At 41.0% G+C, this 21,247-nt stretch overlaps 1 protein-coding gene across 7 annotated transcripts in view; it reads right to left on the reverse strand.

Annotated features, from left to right (window-relative positions):
- The window catches only part of frmd4a (FERM domain containing 4A), a 163,967-nt gene that overhangs the window by 99,277 nt on the left and 43,443 nt on the right, over positions 1-21,247 (reverse strand). For 2 of the 7 annotated variants that reach the window (XM_061773143.1, XM_061773142.1), the window contains exon 1: positions 7,626-8,020. The exons of 4 other annotated variants lie outside the window; for them this stretch is intronic. In XM_061773143.1, the coding sequence (XP_061629127.1) occupies positions 7,626-7,718 (93 nt within the window). In that variant the 5' untranslated portion in view covers positions 7,719-8,020. Of the gene's footprint in view, positions 1-7,625; positions 8,021-21,247 lie in introns of those variants that run through there. One more of the 7 variants, XM_061773147.1, reaches the window with a different exon arrangement.

Raw genomic sequence — 21,247 nt, forward strand, 5'->3', positions numbered from 1 at the left:
CTCTTCTTTCCAGTGCATGCCTCCATCTTTCTAACTGTTCCTCCAGCTGCTCCCTGCTTTCACTGCAGATCACAATGTCATCTGCAAACATCATGGTCCACGGGGATTCCAGTCTAACCTCATCTGTCAGCCTATCCATCACCACTGCAAAAAGGAAGGGGCTCAGGGCTGATCCCTGATGCAGTCCCACGTCCACCTTAAATTCTTCTGTCACTCCGACAGCACACCTCACCGCTGTTCTGCTGCCCTCGTACATGTCCTGTATTATTCTAACATACTTCTCTGCCACTCCAGACTTCCGCATGCAGTACCACAGTTCCTCTCTGGGTACTCTGTCATAGGCTTTCTCTAGATCTACAAAGACACAATGTAGCTCCTTCTGACCTTCTCTGTACTTTTCCATCAACATCCTCAAGGCAAATAATGCATCTGTGGTACTCTTTCTAGGCATGAAACCATACTGTTGCTCGCAAATACTCACTTCTGTCCTGAGTCTAGCCTCCACTACTCTTTCCCATAACTTCATTGTGTGGCTCATCAAATTTATTCCTCTATAGTTGCCACAGCTCTGCACATCACCTTTGTTCTTAAAAATGGGCACCAGTACACTTTTCCTCCATTCCTCAGGCATCTTCTCACGCACTAGAATTCTATTGAACAAGCTGGTCAAAAACAGTGTAAAACGTAGGATGGCGACCCCAATTGGACAAAATAATACCTGTACCTCACATGCATATTTTGTTTTGGTATTATGTACAACACTTTAAAATATATACACATAATAAATATATGTTCGCTACATTGCAGATGGGGATTCTGGAACGTAACCCCCACGATCATCGAAGGACTACTGTACAAACTTCCCCATTGGAAATAACACAAGGAAATACATGCTAGTGGTTAGCACATCTGCCTCACAGTCAGGAGAGCAGGGTTTGAATCTCCCACTACTACGGCTTCAACCTAGATTCCAAAAACATGCATGTTAGATTCTTGGAAGATTCTTAATTGTCCATAGGTGTGAAAGGTTGTTTATCTACATATGCCCTGTGATTGGCTGCCGACCAGTTCTGGGTGTATCCCACTTCTCGTCCAAAGTCAGCTGGGAAAGGCTTCAGTTTACATGTGACCCTAATGAGCATAAGCACTGCAGAAAATCGATGAATGGATAGTTGGATTATGACAAACTGTACAAATTGAGGGTCACTGGAATTAGAGACTCTTCATGTGGACGTTATGTCTCCAAATTAACCCTGACTGTAATGTGCGCACAATTGGATCATCTTAATTAGGATCGGGCTGCGCCTGCACCTGATACACAGGGCTGACCTTCTCCGTGATTGGAGCTGACAGAATGTTTAAAGGTAACGAGGATTGATTAGTATTCCTGTCTCGCTACCACCACCCCCCACCGCCGCTCTGACTGGCTTTAAAGGGCCAATATATATGGGGGCAAATTACAGTCTGCCTATTGTCTGCTATTGTTTTGCTGCTGAATGTGTCTGGTGAACACATGAGTGAACTTATTTTCTTCAGCAGTGCAATGAGGTTTCCTAAAACAGCATTTTAACCCCATAAAATCCTAAGGGCCTCATTTACTAAGGTTCCAAATAGCGGGTGCATAGTTTGTGTACACATGGAAAATTTGGGAGAGCACCACAAGTGCAAAATGAAGTTTGAAGTGATGGAATTGCTGGAAGAGACAAACAACATGACTGAGTTACAGAAAATTTATTTTGGGAAGACAGAAACCACATAAAATCCATGTTTTGTTTGATTTAACTTGCCCTGATTGCGTGGAAATTGGATGTACAGTGGACCCCCGCGAGTCGCATGGGATAGGTACTGGACTGGACCGTGAATAGCGAAAATCTGTGAATAATTGACACCCATTACAAATGCATTGAAATATAAAATCTTTTTTGGAAACCACAAAACATCTTGAATAAGCAGGGATAAACCGCAAATCACCATTTTCGGGGTTGGTTCACCCCCCCGGAAGAAAACTGAAAAAAATGGGGGGAAAAAAATAAAAAATATCTGTGAATAGGTGAATCCGTGTATGCCGGAGAGCAAGAATGCGGGGGTTCACTGTATGTGCCTCCTGTTTAACGTGTTTAAAACTTGGGACAGCACACCCAAAAAAATTGCTCTGGGATAGGTCAGCACCCTGAAATGACCCAGACACACAGAAATGCAGAGTTCAAAGGAGTTTTGTCAGAGGTGATATAATATAGCATGACACCTTTTGTGATTGGCTCTACATCATCCCTTAGATCATTTAGAAGCTCCAAAATTGCATTGTTGAGTAGACGATACTGTATGTCTGGATCCTTTTTGTTTCTGGCATTCCAAATAAAAAGGTTTACATGAGAGGAAAAGATAAATTCTCCCGCTCTCCTCTCATTTTTGTACATGCAAACCTTTAGTAATCCAGGCCGAGAATGTTTTGGTGACGTCTAACACCTTCCTATGCCGTCTCATCCAGTTGTTTGTTATTTTTCTATCCCTAATTTCACAGTAAAAGCTTGAGCAGTTTAAAGTGATAGCGGGTTAACAAAGGCGGGCGGTAATCCTAATTCAGACTACTCACAGAGGTAAACATCCCCACAACAACAAGCTGTTTATACTCAGATATTTCTTGTACAGGGGACATAGTATGGAAATTTGACTTTTTAAATACAATTTATACAAATAATGGGGTCTCTGGAGTGCCTGTCCACCCACCCAGGGAAAAATTAAACAACCATGTAGATATTTTTCTTATCTTTGCGCAAGCCACACTAACGTAACAACTGCCCCCACACCCAGTTCTTCCACCCATGACTTGATCAGCTAGGCTGGGTGAAAATCCAGAGCCACTTTCAAACAATGGCCGCAGTTCTGTCCCCAGATTACACTTTCCAAAACAGTGTTTTGCAAACTTTATTGAGTCAAGGCATGTATTTTACATGAGAAAATTATCACGGCGCACCACCAATTAAAACAATATCACAGCATACTGAAATAATGATGATCTAATCTCAATTTAGTTAAGAATTGACTTAGTGTGACATCTGGGCCCTGTTAGTTGAACATAATACTATTACTCTACTGTATGAAATGCAACAAGTGGCTGCAAAGGTTAATGGTACCTTCTGGAAGAGCATTTAATTGTTCTGCCTGTCGTTATATGTCGCTAGAATTGATAGATTAACAAAGAAACGATGGCTGATTTTATCAAAACAAGAAATAGGACGAAAAGTGTGCTATCATTTTTATCCTTGGGATATTTATGACAAATGTATGTCGCAGACATAATATTTTGCCTTAAATATTTGCTTTCTCTCTGTGCTCGGTAGTCAAGTTTCGAATTATAAAAACAGAAATTGCAATGTAGTTTTTTTCTTTCTTTTCTTTTCTGTGTTCTCCCTGTAGATACCAATCATCATAGCTACATCCATCACTTACAGAGACAAGGAATGATTCATCTGCATTAAATAAGTGACAGGGAAGAGACAATTTAATTGGAATGATTCATCTGCATTAAATAAGTGACAGGGAAGAGACAATTTAATTAAAATAAAAGAAAAAAAAATCTAGCGCAGCCCTTAAAAACAACAAAATCTCCATGGCAACTAATGGAGTTTTGAAGAAAGTAACACACATGCACTAAGATAGTGTTCATGCGTGCTGCTCAATGCTGGAGGCGCTTTAAAAACTACGTCCCTTGTGTCCTAATAGCTTTTAATTGGTACTAAGCTTCAAGACCAGGGCTGTGAAAAAATAAGGTGCTAACTTTACCACAAAAATTGGTTGAGGCAAAAATTTCTGTCTCAAGGCAATAAAAAATACTAATAAAAGCATATTTGCGCCGCCCGGAACCATTTGACCACTATCCATGTTTACCGCACGGACATTTGTTGCAGACGGATGCACTGTTGGGCCAGTGAAAAACATTGCCAAAATGACAGAGGAGCATCTATTATATGTGTAATGTACATATAACATGACGTAGGAGTGAGCTGATTGTTTTTTTTAACCTAAAATAGTCATTGCTAGCGTGCTAATGCTAATACTAACCGTTTAGCAAAGGCTGATTTTGCTGTCTCAAATTCTGCACAGTTTATACCATAGACTCAGTGCCAACATATGCAGTTTAAGGATAGAAGTCCAGCCCTCATAAATTAGTATAAAATGCATCTTAGTAGTAAAAAAACAAAAAAAGGGCTTTTTTGGGGAGGGGAGGAGTGATTAATCGAAGTATTTATAGAATGATCGATTTGAAAAAGATTCAATAGTGACAGCCCTATTCAAGATAGACACATTTCTTGAAGATTTGGGAAATGCTTTGTGCAAAGACGTTGATCACTAGGCTATGAAGACATTTTGAAAATATCTCCAATTTATAATTTGGTATAGACAATTGATATGAGGATAGTCTTGGCCTGGGACAAAATTGACCCAGAACAAATTATCGTATGTGTGCATGGAAAGTGAGCAGTATGTCAAAAAAGCTGAGCCAAAAATGTCAATTTTCGATTCATTACAGCTTTTTGTATTAAATTCTACATTTTCATTCTGACAGGATTTTCTCCTGATGTTGCCCCTGAAAAATTCCACTGCATTTTTGCTGACACGATTTTATTACATTCAGGTATTTTTCTAGAGTGAGAGGACGTCCACAACACCCAGCAGGTCTGCCAGTTGAATAAAGAGATCTGAGATTGCAATCACGGTGGAGCCCTCCCTCAGCTACGCTGCCAGAAAATGTGCCTTGCTCGTCTCAAGCGAGTTTAATTCACTAATAGGGCAGATGCAATTACGTCACTCGCTGATTATTCATCTGCTTTCTTTCTAATCATTTTGCTTTCTCTCAGTGTTTAAATGACAACAACTGAGTAAAGTATGCTTCAAAAGTTTCACTAAGGAACAGACAAAGATTGGAACACTCTGGATTGGTCTCTAGCTATTCGACATAGAGACAAACAAGGATTTAAACTCACATTCACTACTATGGACATTTTCGAGTCTTCGTGGAAGTTAATGTTAATGAAGTTAAAGGAAAAACAACGCAAGAGAGGAGATTCAAACCTAAATCCCCTGATTGTGAGGCAGAAATGCAAACCCCTAGTCCACCTCCGGTGAAATCGTGTGTTTACACGGCATCATGTGGGCTCCACTCCCTCCTGTGTGCATTCAAAGAGAAGTACAAAGAGAATCCTCAGCGGAGATCATGGCATTTACACGAGTCGTTCACCACAAAAGAAGATACGATTCAACTACGTGCAATCCTCTTGTCTAATGTTGGCCTCTCTTAATAGACCTTTTTCATAATATTGGTAAACAAAAGGTGCCAGGGTACTAGCGGGTGGCAGAAACTGATTAACTACTGCTCCTTGAACTTAAAACGAGGACAACAATTTCTTGTGTTTGGGTTTGACACGCCTGCGACCCTAGTGAGGAGAAGCGGCTCAGAAAATGGATGGAGGGATGGGGTTGACACCAAGGGTTGAACCGACTTCTTAACACGTCGACTTTACCACTGCACAATAACAATTATAGTCAAGTCCATTAATGGGCAATCACGTTTTGGCCTTAAAAACACTGACCCCTCTCTCGCTGGTCGGTCAGCAAAGCCAAACTAGCAGCGCAGGGACGGAGCTGACAACTGGGAAGAATAGCAATGACATCATTGATCAATGTTGACTCAATGTTGACTTATCACCTTGGCATCAACTATAAAAAAATCTGAAGTCGTTCAACCCCTACCAAATACACCCCCAAATTTGTGTTTTTCTTTTTCCTTCAAAAAAAAAAAAATAATAATTCAAACAAATCCATCAGCAGCCTGTGGGTGAGGAAGATAAATCGAGTGGATGTCGTAAATAGTTGCACAGAGAAGATGGCTAAACTGCCTAGTGGTCGCATAGCCACTTCTAAAGGGAGACACTGCGAACCAAACCTCAATAATCGGGTTTGTGGAAGACATTTACTCACAGGTATGTAATAAAATGTTTGCTTGGGGTGTCTTGGAGTAATTTAGCAAATCATAATGGCTAGTCTGCTGGCTATCGTCAGCTCTACAGCAAGCTATCCATTTCACTGTCAAAAGAGCACGTTTTTTTTTGTTTTGAGTTTGTTGTTAAATTTCTGTCGGGCCAATTATACATTACTCGTGCACTCACTGTAGTAGTCTCGCCACGCTGCACTATTTGCATATCTGTTGTTGACCAATACTGGCCACTCAAACCAGAGTAGCATCTGCACCATTTGCACACTGACTGAGGTGTATCTGCAACACTTGCACAATCAACATTGTCCCAGATTATTGCACTACTAGTCACTTTAAACTGCATACACTCCTTGAAGTCTTGGTGGCCTTTGCACAATGGTCACTGCACCTGACTATTGCTATATTAGTCATTCATACTGTTCTAAGTGCTAGAGGACTCTGTATCTTTTTGCACAATTTAAAAAAAAAACGAAAAAAAAAACCATTACTTTTACCGGAATTACCAGATAACTAGCAACCCTTTATTGCTCAGTGACTGTTTTTTGTCAATGTCTTTATGTCTCCAAAGTGTTCTCTGTCAATTGACTGTCTGTTGTTGTACAGAGCAGCTCCAACTACCAGAGACAAATTCCTCGTGTGTTTTTTGGACGTACTTGGCAAAATAAAGATGATTCTGATTCTGATCTGATTGTGCCATTAATCCGAGTAACGGAAAAGTCCATTGCTTAGCCAGTTCCTTAATGATCATGTTCACTATGGATACATTTTCACTATGTCTATTTTTTTAAATCAATTTACTTGCTGAAATGTAAACTACAGCTGGCGTTTCGTCTCCTTTGGAAGCAACTGACCTCATGTAAAATCTTGTCGACTGACACGTCACACGTTCACATCATCATTCAAGCCATTTCCCCTGTTTTCTCTCTCAATCTCGCTGCCTTGGTCAAATGGCATGTAAAGGGTTTGTGTACAATTTTTCTCCACCCGGAAGTACCTGTATCATGGTGAAAAGGTCCATACATTTATATTGTTTTCACAGCCGTAACGGTGACCTACAGTATGCCGAAACTGAGTTTGACACCTCTGCGACTACACCATCAGTGATTCGTCGTGTGGTACAAAACTTTGCTAAAGAACACAACGGGCAGATGATTCATCTAGCTGGCAGGTTGCAGCCTGTATTTACAAACACATTAAGAGTAAATCTGTGGCACGGACATTCCACGTATAAGTCTCTGCTGGAAAACCATTACCTCGCATCCACACCCACAGACACTATTTGTGTTACAAACTGAGCTCTGGTAGTACTTGATACAAAGCCGTGTTGATGAAAAGCGCTCAAAGTCTCTCACTGTCACTTCGAATGCGTTGAGATGAGCATTCCCACGGCCCCTCAGACAACCTTGAACTATCAGAGCGATGGCGGAATACACTTCAGAAGGCCCGGGATTGACAGACATACCAGAAATTCTCCATTTCGGAGATTGAAAGCTTTGCTCTCGACTTGCCTCCGACTCCAAACTCATGCCGTCACCTGGATTAGCCTAGAACCACTTGAAATCTCATTTACGCACACGCAAGACATAAAGTCCAAAAGAGAGTGTGACAAGGGAAACCCGGGGGCTCTCACCCGCTCGCCGCTGTTCCTCCGGAGAGTCCCGACCGGCAGCTTGAGCATCAGCCGGCGGGTCCTCCCGGGCGTCACTGCTCCCTGGACCAGCATAGTACGCTCCAGAGTGTCCGTGGGCGTGTGAGCATGTGTGCCGCCGTGCGAAGTTGGCGTGGGCGTCCTCGCCGTCCCTTCCAGCCTGTAAGCCGGTATCCACGCGAGCTTTCCCGCGTGCACCAGTTAAGAAAGGGCGAGCGGGGGAGAGCTATGCAGAGTGTGTCGAAAAAGCAATCCTAAATTCCTCTCTTTGTTGCGAGCACGCTGTCCTTTCCGCCGTGCTCCACACACTGTGCCGAATGAGTGAGTGAGAGTGGGAGGGCCAGGGAGACGCTTTTGTCTCTCCTCCTCTCAGTCTGACAGTACCAACACCCCTCCAAGCCCTACCCTCACCCTCCCCTTTCCCCTTCTTCACTTCCTCCAGTCGGGGAGGGGGTTTATCCAGGTCACAGGATTAATGTGACGTCGTGGGTGTTATTAGCGTACGCGCTCGTGTCTCGTGAGCCAATTGTCGTTTTGAATGAACGGAACGCCAAGGGTGGGAGATCTTTTATGCTCAAGGGCCACATTGGATTTTTAAAATTGGACATATGGCCCACATCATTCCTAGAAGGGGTCAAATGGAAAAAAAGTCAATGGAAAATACATATTTTTTATTACTGTAATAATACTGTCAATTACTTAACAAAATAGAAAAATACTGTATCATTACAAATATTTTGAAAGCGTATAATTTATTTTACTAATAATATTGTAATTATATTTACACTAAATATATTACCTATTGATGCAATGCACTAAATGAATTAAATTTCAATTAACCAATTCTAGGGGAAAAAGAAGCTAAATTACAAAAATTATATAACAGGACTATAATTATATCAACCAATTTAACAAAATAAAAAAAATATGTTAAATTGTTTATTCTACTAATATTTTTGTAATTTTATTTGCAATAAATAAATTATCCAATTATTTAAATTTAAATGTATACATAATGAACAAGAAATAAATCATTAAATAACCAATTATTTAACAAAATAAATATGTATCTTTTCCTACTTTATTTAACAATATCATTAAATGTTATAATTTACAATACACGTGACCAATTATTTACTTAGATAAAAAAAAATAAAAAAAAAGACTTTTTTGGGACAAAAAAAAAAAAAAAGGCTAAATTAACGCAACAAATATTATAGGACTCTTGATAATGTGAATGATCTGCCGGCCGTACTTTTCCCACTCCTGATATATAGTGTCGGTAGACCCGCCCGCCCACTGGGATCATGTGTGTGTGTGTGTATCTGGGGGGACCTCAAAAGGAATATGTTTTTTTTTTGCCATCTGGTCGGGAGATTATCGATGAAAGCCCACATCCAGCTTTCTCTCCCTGCAACAGTCTGGATTTAGGGGGAGGGGTGGTGGGGAAATCACAAACAAACATGCATCAGTGAAGTCAAGCCTACATTCTCATGCAAGATATATCATCTGTATGCAAAACAGTTAGGAAATTAGCCGGATTTCCCCCAAGCAGCCTCTCAGACCCTCATCCGGGTCAGCAGCCATTCAGCTGAGTCAGTCGTCCTGCCTCCCAGCCTCTAGCGTGGTGGTCTTTAGATGTCCATTCGAGCTATTGGACCCGTGAGTTACGGCAGCACCCCTGCATTGACTTGTTGTCATATTCTCGTCATCACTCACCGCCGAGCCCGGGTGGGCCCCAGACATCGATACTAAGCTGTCGGCTGATTAATGGGAGTGGATCAACGCACGTGCACGCAAACATACAGTGGATACAAAAAGTCTAAACACCCCTGTTCAAAGGCCAGGTTTCTGTGATATAAAAGGTAAATAATTTTAAATAATTTGCCACCTACAGTATAATGTGACCTACTGTATAACCCAGAGGTGGGAAAACTACGCCCCGCGGGCCACATCCGGCCCGTTGATCATTTCAATCCGGCCCGCCAAAGACTAGTACAGAATCGCCCAAATCATATCAAAATCATGACTACATGCATTTGACCTTGTCCTGTAATCCCAAGTGGTTCCACCGGGTTGTGCTGTAATGCCCAGTGGTTCCACTCGGTTGTTCTGTAATGCCCAGTGGTTCCACCAGGTAGCGCAGTAGGTACAGTGATACATTGACTTAACTTTGGCTGTTATGTTTTTACTCTGCTACTGCTCTGAACCCTTCTTCAACCACGTGTGGACCAAAGAAAAGTTGACAGTGAGTGCTGAACAGTGATGCCGGTAACCCATTTCTCCCAAATTCCACCGTTTTGGTAATGAGTAAAGTAATGCATTACTTTCCCCAGAAGAGTAATCAGACTATAGTTACTTTTGAGTCATTATTGCTTCTCAGCAAGTTGGGATTTGTTGCTGGTGACTTGAAAACTCACAGCCATTCAACAGCATTTAACTGTTCACAAAGACCGCTGATTTGTAGATAAGGGGAAAAAACGGATTGGGAGGTGATTGTTGAGTCTACAATGCACAGTGACGGTGCAATACCATAAAAGTGATATTCCTGCCACTTGGCAGCTGCTGAAAGTAACTAAAAAGTTACTTTTTTCCTAACAGTTACTTTTGAAATCAAGTAATCAGTAAAGTAACTAAGTTACTTTTCAAGGTAACTGTGGAAACAGTGGTGCAGTGTGTTTAATATAGAATGGACTACTAAAGACTTTTTCACTGAAGTCCGGTCAAAGGCTGTATATCTAATTTGTTAAGAAACCATTGCGATTTTAGAGGAATATAACATCAGCCGTCACTTTTCTAGCAAACATGCTGATTATGCTAGCAGCCAATCAACACAGGAACTGATGGCTACGGCTCAGCGGTGAAAAATCAAGCTTGCAGGCTCAGCAAAACACCTTTATCTGACAAACTGCCATCCAAGATTCAGTCACACAAGACAGCGCCACAGGAGCTGCAGATGGAACTGATTGATCTCCGATGTGATACTGTCTTAAAAGAGAAGTTCAACTCTCAAACTTGATGAGTTTTACGATTCTGGAAGCGTGGACAAATTTCCAAAAATTCGGAAGATTGCACAGAGTATGCTGGTGGTGTTTGTCTCTACATGTGTGTGAACAGTGTGAACAGACTTTTAGTGTGATGAACACCAACAACACATCCTACAGATCCCAGCTGAGTGATGAAAGCCTCAGATGTGTTCTGAGAATTGCAAAAAACAAAACTAATACCAGACTTTGATGCACTGGTAAAAAAAAAAAAAAAAAAAGGTGGTAAAAAAACAACACTGTTCCCGTTAAAAGTAAATCTAAGTATTAACACTACAATGCCATTTTGTTTATTTTTTTAAATGTAAGCATCTGGCCCGCCTGTCAAATTTTAAAAGTCAATGTGGCTCCTGAGCCAAAAGGTTTGCACAACCCTGGTATAACCTGTACAAAAATACAGCATTTACTGTAGAGAGGGGAAGTAAAAACAAACAACTGAGATAATAGGGTCGTGTGAACACCTTCTTACAGTATTATTGGGGACGTGGCTGTGTTCAAAATTAACCAATCACATTCAAACTCATGTTAAATGGGAGTCAGCCCACAACGGCCACCATTTAAAGTGCTGCTGTTCAACCCTAGCAGTGGACTTGGTTTTCTCTGAGAGAATTATTGAACAGTTCTAAATACCACTCAGTGTTAGCACAAAACCTTCGGGCTTCTGCTAGAAAGCAAATCAAATGATGAAAGCTTGAACTATTTATTTGGGGTTAATTCGAGGCACTTCAAATTGGGGTAGGTGTGTGCTGATATTTGAAATGATTTATCTTGGTCTGTTTTTTTATACACAAAAACCTGCCATTTGAACAGGGGTGTGTATACGTTTTATATCCACTGTATGTCACATAGTGGCCATTTTATTTAGTACAAAATAAATAAAATACAGCATTATTGTCCAGTGTATCTATTCAATGCAAAAGCTGGATAAAAATAAGTGCATTGACAAAGATTTCAGAGAACGTACGAACAGAACTCTATCATAAACCAAAGATCCCTGCATTTATATTCATCGTATGAATCTAATGCTGCAGGCTCATAACAATCTAGACTATGAAGATAATATGATTTGATGCTGGGTCTTATTATCAGATTAAAAAGCGGCCGTCCAAAAGAGCATGCTCCTCCACCCCCCACCTTTCCACTATACAGTAAGTGAGGACCACCCGTTGGCTTTAGTGATATGATACTATACAACACACATTGCGGCCTAACAATCACACAGGAGAAAATCATCTGCTGTGGTAATCCCCAGTCAGCATTATTTATTCAACAGGCTTTGCCCACATCAGATTGCCACTGACTGTGACCTACATGAGAAGTATCGGAGGTTTATTTTTAAACTTAGTGTCTGCTTGGCAGATAGGAACTGGTGGTGGAAATTAAGTACTTACTGTACTTTAGTTGATTTTTTTCCGGTATTGGCCACAACATAATTGTTCGATTCGTGGTGAATGTGTTGTCTTGTGCCGTGGCTTCTAGTGTTCCCCAAAAAATATTTTGTATTGTTTCCCCCTTATACGTCGTTGGCTAAAACTGCTGCTGCTAGTCTCTTAACTGGAGCACATAAGAGGGAGCACATGACTCAGATTCTGACCTGCCTCCACTGGCTGCATGTGGATTTAAGATTTCATTTTAAGATTCTATTATTCATTTTTAAATCTCTAAATGGCCTCGCTCTGCCTTACTTCTCGAAGCTACTCCATCCCTATGCTCCTGCCTGGTGCCTCAGGTCAGCTTGTTAGTCAGTTCACAACGTTAGAAAAGCTATAACCTTTTACTTCTTACTTCAGTCCAGGAGTGGAATAAGTACTTCTACGTTCAGCACTTTTTTTTAAAAAACAAGTAACTGTACATCTATTTAAGTACAGAGTATGCCTACTTTTGTCGCTTCTGGTAGGAGCGTGTGATGGATAAGGATAAATAAAAGATTAGTATCTGTGATCTGATATGAACAGACGTAGCTGATTGGAGACAAAAGGTTGGTAACGTTGGCAGGGTTCTGGCGTGACACCTTCAACAGAGAGATGACAGCAGGACGAACACGAAAGGGCTTTGATACCGCCGTTTTCCCCTTAAAATTCAATTTCCTCTGCTGTCACCTTGCCAGAAGTGGGGGGAAATAATATTTATATTTACAGCCGAGGGCAAACTAACTCCACAAAAATAATCCCTGTATGATTAGAAGGTAAAAACGAGGCATTAAACTGTGAATATAAAATGTTAAGCCGGGTGATTCTGACATGCCTCAATGATCTGGGTCAGTTTGCGCCGGCAGTCCTCGAAATAAAATCAGCTATTAATACATCCCCCTGACAGTGAGACGTAAGATTTGACAGATACAATCTACGCAACCAGAATAGAAAGAGGGCCACTATTAAAAGTGATGCTATTAAGGGTGACGCAATCAAAGCAGGGCTAATTTTACGTGTGATTGTAGACTTCTTCCTCCTCTTTGCTCCGAGATGTAATAAAAGAGCAATGTTGGATGTAGGTTCTATGTTAATTTAGCCTGATAACCCAGCCAGCCTGTCTGAGAACCCATAGGCTCCCTGACTCATCCCTGCGGTCCTGCTACTCACTGGGCTGCTTCTCTTAGTGTGTCTGTTGTGTGGGTTAACACACTGGAGCTGCCTTTCAATACGCTTGCGTGTTCATTCACTTCATGCACATGACGAGTGACAAAGCTGCAGCTCAGAAAATTATCATTACGGCAATATCACTCTGTTTCACAGAACTCTGTGATTTAAACACCAAAATCTTCAACCAGACCACACAATTTCATCTAACGAAATTCCGCTAGCTTAATGCTAACATATCGCCCGTTTTGCATGGGCTCACGGAAATGATCATCGATGTTACAGTAATTATAAACTGCTACTTTAACACAGATGGAGCAGCAACACAAACAAACTGAGCATAAAACAACACTCAACATATATTCTCCGCTCTGTGTGAAAAACTACTTTTGCTGGGTTTTTTTCCCAATTACTGTACTATTAGGTACCATGGGGAGAAAAGGTTTCAAAATGCATACAAAATGGACATCCACGAATTAATTTACCTCAACTGATGTACCTGTATAATGCTTAACTTTTTGTACAATGCTCGACTAAATTCCCAGGAGATCACGTTTCTCTTACGGATTCTTGCGATGCTGATATGATCCTGATGGGCTCCCTGCAGGGCCGCTTTTCATTTTGATTTCATTTCCTCACCAGAATTGTTAGTTTAGCCGGGCCTCGGAAAACACGTTCAAGGTAACAGATTGCCTGGGAGATTTCGTGGAAATGGGGACAATTATATGGCTCGTGTCGAAAAACTGGGACATATTTGTATTTTGGAAAGCTTTGTCTACGCTCAGGGGACAAAGCTGTTCCAGACAAAACACATCTCCTCAACCTGCTGTGAGGTGACTCAGATACAATCAAGCAGGGTATACACATACTGACTTTTAACATCGACCCCACACATGACAAGGCAAAAATCGGCAAGTATGTGATGAGTGCTCCTAACGTGTGTGATGTACTTCAGATGATGCCATGCACTCGACACACATAATCATATCTCCAAACAAAATCGCGAGAAGACCACCAATCTGTCATAGAACCAAGACTGACTGTCGGGATGCAGGAAAATAGTAAGAAGAATAGTAGTAGAAGAAGAAATAAAAGTAGCTTGGCTAACTGTTAGCTTATATAGTTACTACAATGTGGTTGAAAAAAAATCTCTTTCCTAACTGCCTATCGGCCTGTTTCACATCACAACCAGAGTCTGTAGTTTGGCCATCATAAATATTGAACAGGTTTAACATTTAGAATAGTCAGCCTGGCCATTTTCAGAGCAGATCAGGGGAGGAAAAAAAAAATCACTCTTAACCTCCGATAATCAGACCATCGCTGACTTCGATCATAAGGGTGTTAACAATGCTCAAATTGTGTCAGATTTTCGGTATTTTGCGATCATTAATATTGAACAGGGTCAACATTTTTTGTCAGCGCTTACCATTTTCTGAACAGATCAAGGAGGAGAACTTGTCTCACACACTACAGGATAACCTTTAAGAGACATGCAATAATTGGGCCTTTGCTGACTTTTACCATAATGGTGCTACCAATACTCAAATTTGGCCCGATTGTCAGAATATGTGCATCCTAATTGGCTATTGTTCCTTTCCATGTCACAATCACAGAGCCTGTGGTTCGGCCGACCTCAGTGTTGATTACAAACAAGGGGTTTAGCATTGTAAATATTGAACAGGTTTAACTTTTACGATCATCGGCCCTGACCGTTTTACGAGCAGATTGGGGAGGGGGGAAAAAAGAAATCACTTCTAACACATCCCAGACCACAAGATAATCAGTGAGAATAAGAGAATCAAGCCTGACTTTGATCAAAAGGGGAAAAATGCTTGCTAAAGTTTGCTACGTTTATGGTATGTGTGCACACCGCTTTAGTGCATTGGCTTCAAATATGATTCACATTTGAACCATTTCACATACATTGATTCATTTAATCAGTACTGACTGGCTCACGTTGATGATTTCATGTGATTCTAATTCGTATTCCTTTGTGGAACTGCAAGTTTATTCGTCGACACAACAAACTCCCTACCTCCTCCTCCTCCTGCTCCTCCTCCCACACCAAATCTAAATATGATCATGCAGCGAGAGTGGGATGATTGCTATTGGCTTTTCCAGTCCACGAGATGACAGCGGGACATATTCCAGAGAACGAAAACAGCGCCGGAGTTCACAAATAGTTTATTGAGCACTTCGTCACACAAAGAGCAAAGTCGATAACAATCCCGTCTATGGGACTCTTTGCATTTGCTGAGCCTATACAAGTCTAGCCATATGTTGTTATTATAATCATAGAGCTTTGCTGGTCAGGATGGCTAGTCAGAAAAAAATAATGACTCACTGGAGTCAAGCCAGGCTACCCTCTGAAATACATGCTCAACCTGCTTTGTTAATGCTACCCTATGAATAAAACATATGCCTTGAAAATAAAAGCGCTTTAACCAGTGGGGGGAAAAAAGATTTGAGGTACAGTGGAACGTCAAATCATCATGATTTAGTCAGCCAATCTTAGGGTTACAAATGATGCTGAAGTGAGAGATGACGACGCACTTTGACTTACACACAAACTCGTGAATGTTAAAACTAGTATTAAAGCATTGTCTGTACACGTAAGAATTTTATGATGGTGACAGTTTGCGAGTGGAACAAAGGAATTCACAACGGATTGTGCGTTTAGTTTGGACTGCACATGTTGTCACTGTGTTGCCAAGAAACACCACTGAAGAACATTGGTTTCCAATGTCCAATCGGAGTACTAAACATCACACCTACTGTGTAACCTATAACTGCTTAATTGTAAAGTTAACGTTAATGGCTTAGTCAATGCCACACCAATGTGCCGTGAGAGATCAGCAGGTTGTTAACAATTGCATTTAATTGGTCTATAAATTCTTCATTTAGTACAAATAACATATTTGTTCATCGATGCAAGTGACGAATAGTGACATGCAGAAGAATAAATTGCTCGTTCAGTAACCTTGTATCCAACTGTTGCCATTCATACAACAGAATAAGTAATCGCATACACACACTAAATGAATTCGCCTCTCGCCCGAAGTCAGCAGAAATAGGCGCCAGCCCATCCGCGACCCTAGTGCGGATAAGCGGTTCAGAAAATGGATGGATGGATGGAATGAGATAAGATAATCATTTTTTCAGTATACTTTATATACGTTTTGAGACATTTTGGTTTGGTAGTGTGCTGGGATTTTTCGTGTATAAAATATGTGCCTTGGCTCAATAAAGGTTGAGAAACACTGGTGTATGGTACTGCAATGTTTTCGATGTACTGTACAGATATTATCATCTGACAGATGGAAACTATCAATGGGCTAAATGTGGTGTATTTACAGCAAACCTTTGATGTCCCAAAATAAAAATACAGACACTTGGGAACCGTAAATAAAAACAGAGAACGCAATGTGAGCACATTAACCCCATCAAAATTAGAATAAACCATGTCGTACACGGTTTGAAGAGGAAACAAACTTGAGTAAAACCTCCATTTTTGGCTCAACAAGAAAGCCGAGCAGCCTGCTAGTTAGTTGTCGTGTACTGAAAAAATATAATTCTGGATAAATCTCCTTAGATAGTGCTGAACGTGAATAATCCGAGAATTACCCAAATGTCAGACATAATATAGTCATGTCATTAGCCAGCTACCACCACCAAGAAAAAGAAACTGGTAGAGTACGTAGTCTTAATGCTCACCTCCATCTCTTCAATGTTATGTTATAACCTCCAGAAGGGTCTTTAACATTGTCATGACAAATGTGCTGTCAAAAAAAAAAAAAAAAAAAAAACATTCACACCCATTACCTTTAAGCAGCCATCATGCCTTGCTGGTATTACAATTACAATATATCAGAATATATCATTCAAATGGCCCTATATGTATTGTATTATGAGAGCAGCGGCTGACTTGAATGGACGCGATATGTGCAATTTGCAGTGGTGAATAGCAGATGAGGTCTCTCTATTACGAACCCATTTCTTTTGTATGTGTGTGGGTGTGTGCGTGATAGGCAGCTGACAACAGACTGATGGAAAGTGGAGGCTGAATAATAATAACGGCAATACAGATTTAGGATTGATTAAGGCACATACAAAGGGGATCAAATTTATGATAATTGTCTTCTCTCCATTTATTTGACTTCTTGTGCAGCCTGGGCAAAGGTTCAATGAGGGAAATTTTATTATAGTTGGATTATGCACCAATTTAATACTTCCATATGGGTATTAAAGGTCAATTTAAGGGCTTCGTTAACGATATATTTTGAAACCTGCAATACTGAATGCCTCTAATTAAACCATTTGGAGTTGAAGGAACAAAACACTAACCCTGTAGAGTTAAGAATTTTTACTCTTTTTCTATTTACATCCATTTTCGACTGTTTATCCTCATTAGGGACTTGGGTGAGCTATTAACTATCCCATCTGACTTTGGGAGGGAGGCGGGGTACCCTCTGGACTGGTCGCCAGCCAATCACGGGGCAAATATAGACAAAGAAGCATTGTTTGTTTGCAATTCATATATCTGTCTTTTGACGTAGTGACGCAATGTTCCCAATATGACAAATGGGAAGAACTGATAATGACATTGCGTGCTCTGTGAGATATTTGAGATGACACCAGCCCGAATACTGGAAAAATTCAAACTGAACGAGCACGGAGAAGAGGGAACGGCACAGGGCAGAGGGAGAGTGAGTGGGAGGGGGTCGGCTTGTTATAATTGAGTCATTTTGACAAACCCATGACAAAAAACGCTTAGGGAGGACACAGCACCAACACGGCCTCTCTCTATCTCTACAGTGGGATTTACACTCTAGGTCCCACTTCGAATATATTACCAATGTACTTTTTTTTTTTTTTTTTTTTTTTGTAACTATTTTGATATAAATTTCAAGTAGCACATCTGATAGATACAGTTGCCGTTACAATAATGGAACACATGAATCAAGTGCCCACGTCACACATAAATAACTCTGCAGGCATCCACAAAGGAATTAAATATAACTACCACGGATATTAAACATTACATAACATTTAGTTGGCCTGGGCTGACTCTTCACCTCATTGAGGGTAAACTCCACATTACTCAATTGGCTACCATCTCCAAATATCTGTCTTATTAAATGATGGAGACACGACGGCACAGTGACAAGTTAATAGCACATCCTCCTCACAGTTCTGAGGTTGGGGGTTTGAATCCGGGCTCCTAGTTTAGATGTTGATGTTGTCCCCTGCTTGAATGTGTTTTTTTTCCTCTAGGTACTCCAGCTTTCTCTTACCTATCTCCAAAAATGCATATTCAGTTCACTGAATAGTCTAAACCAGTGGTTCTTAACATTGTTGGAGGTACGGAAACCCGCAAGTTTCATCTGGAGTTCATGAAACCCTTCCTAATTAGAAAAATAAAATGGGGTTTTTCAAATTCAAAACAGGTATATTTTATTGTCTGTGCAGATTCTCAGTCATTCAGGTCATGCACAAAATGAACCACGCATCAGTTGCACACAAAATCATTGTTAAAAGAACAAAACTAACAAACACGAATTTCACACAATAACAAAAAAAATCAATTAAATGAAAATTTACTGTAAGTGAATGTGTATTTTGCTGTTGCCATTCCCCTTGGTAAGTGTCACTCTCATATCGGAGAAATGGACTTCGTTGTGAAAATTCACAACGAAATCTGTTCCTTTTCTTGATGTTATTTCTATTATCCTCGAAAAGGGTTCATGGGTAAGAGTAGATTTTTTGGGGGTCTTTTTATTATTGGAAGCACTGTCTGACGCCACAGCCATGCTATCAACCCAAGTGTATCGTTGTGAATGTTAAATAAAGATAGTTTAAAAAAGAACAAAGCTTTTCCATTCGAGTCGCAGCGCCGCAATGGTAAACGCCCACCTTGATGCAGCGTTGCGTTTCGAACGGCATGAACACGGCATTAAAAATCCAGCGTAAAAAAGGCTTTTACAGATACATGCATATATGCACACACGGTGTGTGTCGAGTCCTCTGTTGACCACCAGCGCCTGCCTCGCCGAACCCCTGGGATTCGATCGAACCCAAGTTAAGAATCACTGGTCTAAACTGTCCATAGGTGTGAATGTGAGTGTGAATGATTGTTTGTCTATATGTGCCCTGCATTGGGTACAGTATATTCCATCTGACCGTTTATGCTGCATGTGCATTGGCAGATATCTGATATGTATCTGATTTTCATATACACTTGGAAGAGGCTGATTCCGGTTTTAAAATATCTGATTCCATGTGGGTTTGTTTTTTTTCGTGTACCCAAATTGTGCCATTCAAAAAAAAATCATAATTCTGTCACCGAAAACGCATAGTGTAAATCAGGCCTCTGTCTCTTGACTGTGTTACATTTGGACTACTGAAAGCAGTCCAAGACCTTTGTGGCAGACCTGCCTCCTCCCTAAAATATGACCCTGTGCTTTATGATGGCTCACTGGAAGGAGAGAAGATGCAGAAGTGAGCAGATGTGATGGAAGCATTCACATTCTGCTCTGTTCCTATTCTGTAAAAAGGCAGCAGACTGAAGGAAAAAAACAAGGAAAGGAAAAGGGGCATGTTTGGCTCCGGGAACCATGCCTGCATTGAAGGAGGGATGTTGGGTTAGAGGAATGAGGGGTTTGGTGGGGGGTTAGAGATTCAATTAAACTACACAAGGAATGAATGCATTTTTAATCACGCCACCCCGTTTCCTGACATGACAGCCACAGCCTTTGTGTAAGACTGCGAGGATAAGGAGCCACCATCTGTATGTGTGCGTGTGTGTGTGTGTGTGCGTGTGCGCGCATGTGTGTGCGCTTGTGTGTGTCCAGCAGCCCAGCAAACACAATACACAGAAGCTTTGGCTGGAGACCACATGGGTGCCACCAAGAGACATTTTGCAGGAGCCAGAAGCAGATCCAATTAGCCATTACACATCATGCCACCGTTTGGCTAATGTGAGAGAAGAGACTTGTCACTGTGGATGTGTTTGTGTGTGTGAATGAAACCTCTGTGGCAAAGGCTCCATGGAAATTAAGCCAGTAGCAAGCGATGGGGGAACTATTTTGCCTGGAAACATGAATAGACTTAAAGCTCTTGGGTATTGAAGGTCCGGAGGCTCTCTCTCCGGACGCTCAATAGCTTCCCCACGAGCAGCGTATTTATTTTTGTTGCATTTTGTCGTAATGCCGTGAGAATGTCGGAATGCTAAGCTTTTAGGCATGACTCTTCAGGGACTTAACGTTGTGCGTGTACAAGAAATAAGAGTGGTGACCTGAAAAATCCAAAGCCTACCAATGATTCTACTGTATTTCCTGACCCACTTTCACTGTGTGGTATTTGTAAAAGGTTCCCTTGAATCCTCTTAGCGTAGCTGAATCATTCATGTGCCCTCACCGTGCTAACCCGATGCTAATTAAAACAGCTGTATCCGTGCACAACTATGTGGCGGGTCTGAAGCCTCTTCAAGACTACAGAGAAGACCGACATTACGGTAATGACCACTAACATTCCTTTCTCTACGCACAGTTGCATCCGTTAACGCATGAAATAATGAAGAGACTCATCAATGGAAGAGTAGTAAATGCTTGTACCTAAAGCAGGGAGCACAAACGCTAATAATCGTACCTAATGTGAGCGTTTTTCTCCCTTCTGATCAACGACAGCAAAAGCTGATTATTGGATTTCTGTAATTGATTATCGTGAGCGATTATCCTGTGGTGTGGAGTGTGCTAAGAGGAATTTTTCCTCTACGTTCTGCTTGGAAAACGGTCCGGTAGAAAGACAAGCTTTACTATGGCAAAACCTCACGTGTGTGGTCAGTAGACTTTACACCAATCTGATCGGTTTGATTGGTATGGGCCTATAATTAGTAATAACAATTTAGTATTTTATGCTGATCGGATGATCGGCTTTAATGTCATAATTCGCCGATCCGATCAATGAAGTCATTGATCGGCTCCGC

Source organism: Phyllopteryx taeniolatus, chromosome 5 (genome assembly GCF_024500385.1).
Source record: "Phyllopteryx taeniolatus isolate TA_2022b chromosome 5, UOR_Ptae_1.2, whole genome shotgun sequence".
Classification (NCBI taxonomy): domain Eukaryota; kingdom Metazoa; phylum Chordata; class Actinopteri; order Syngnathiformes; family Syngnathidae; genus Phyllopteryx; species Phyllopteryx taeniolatus.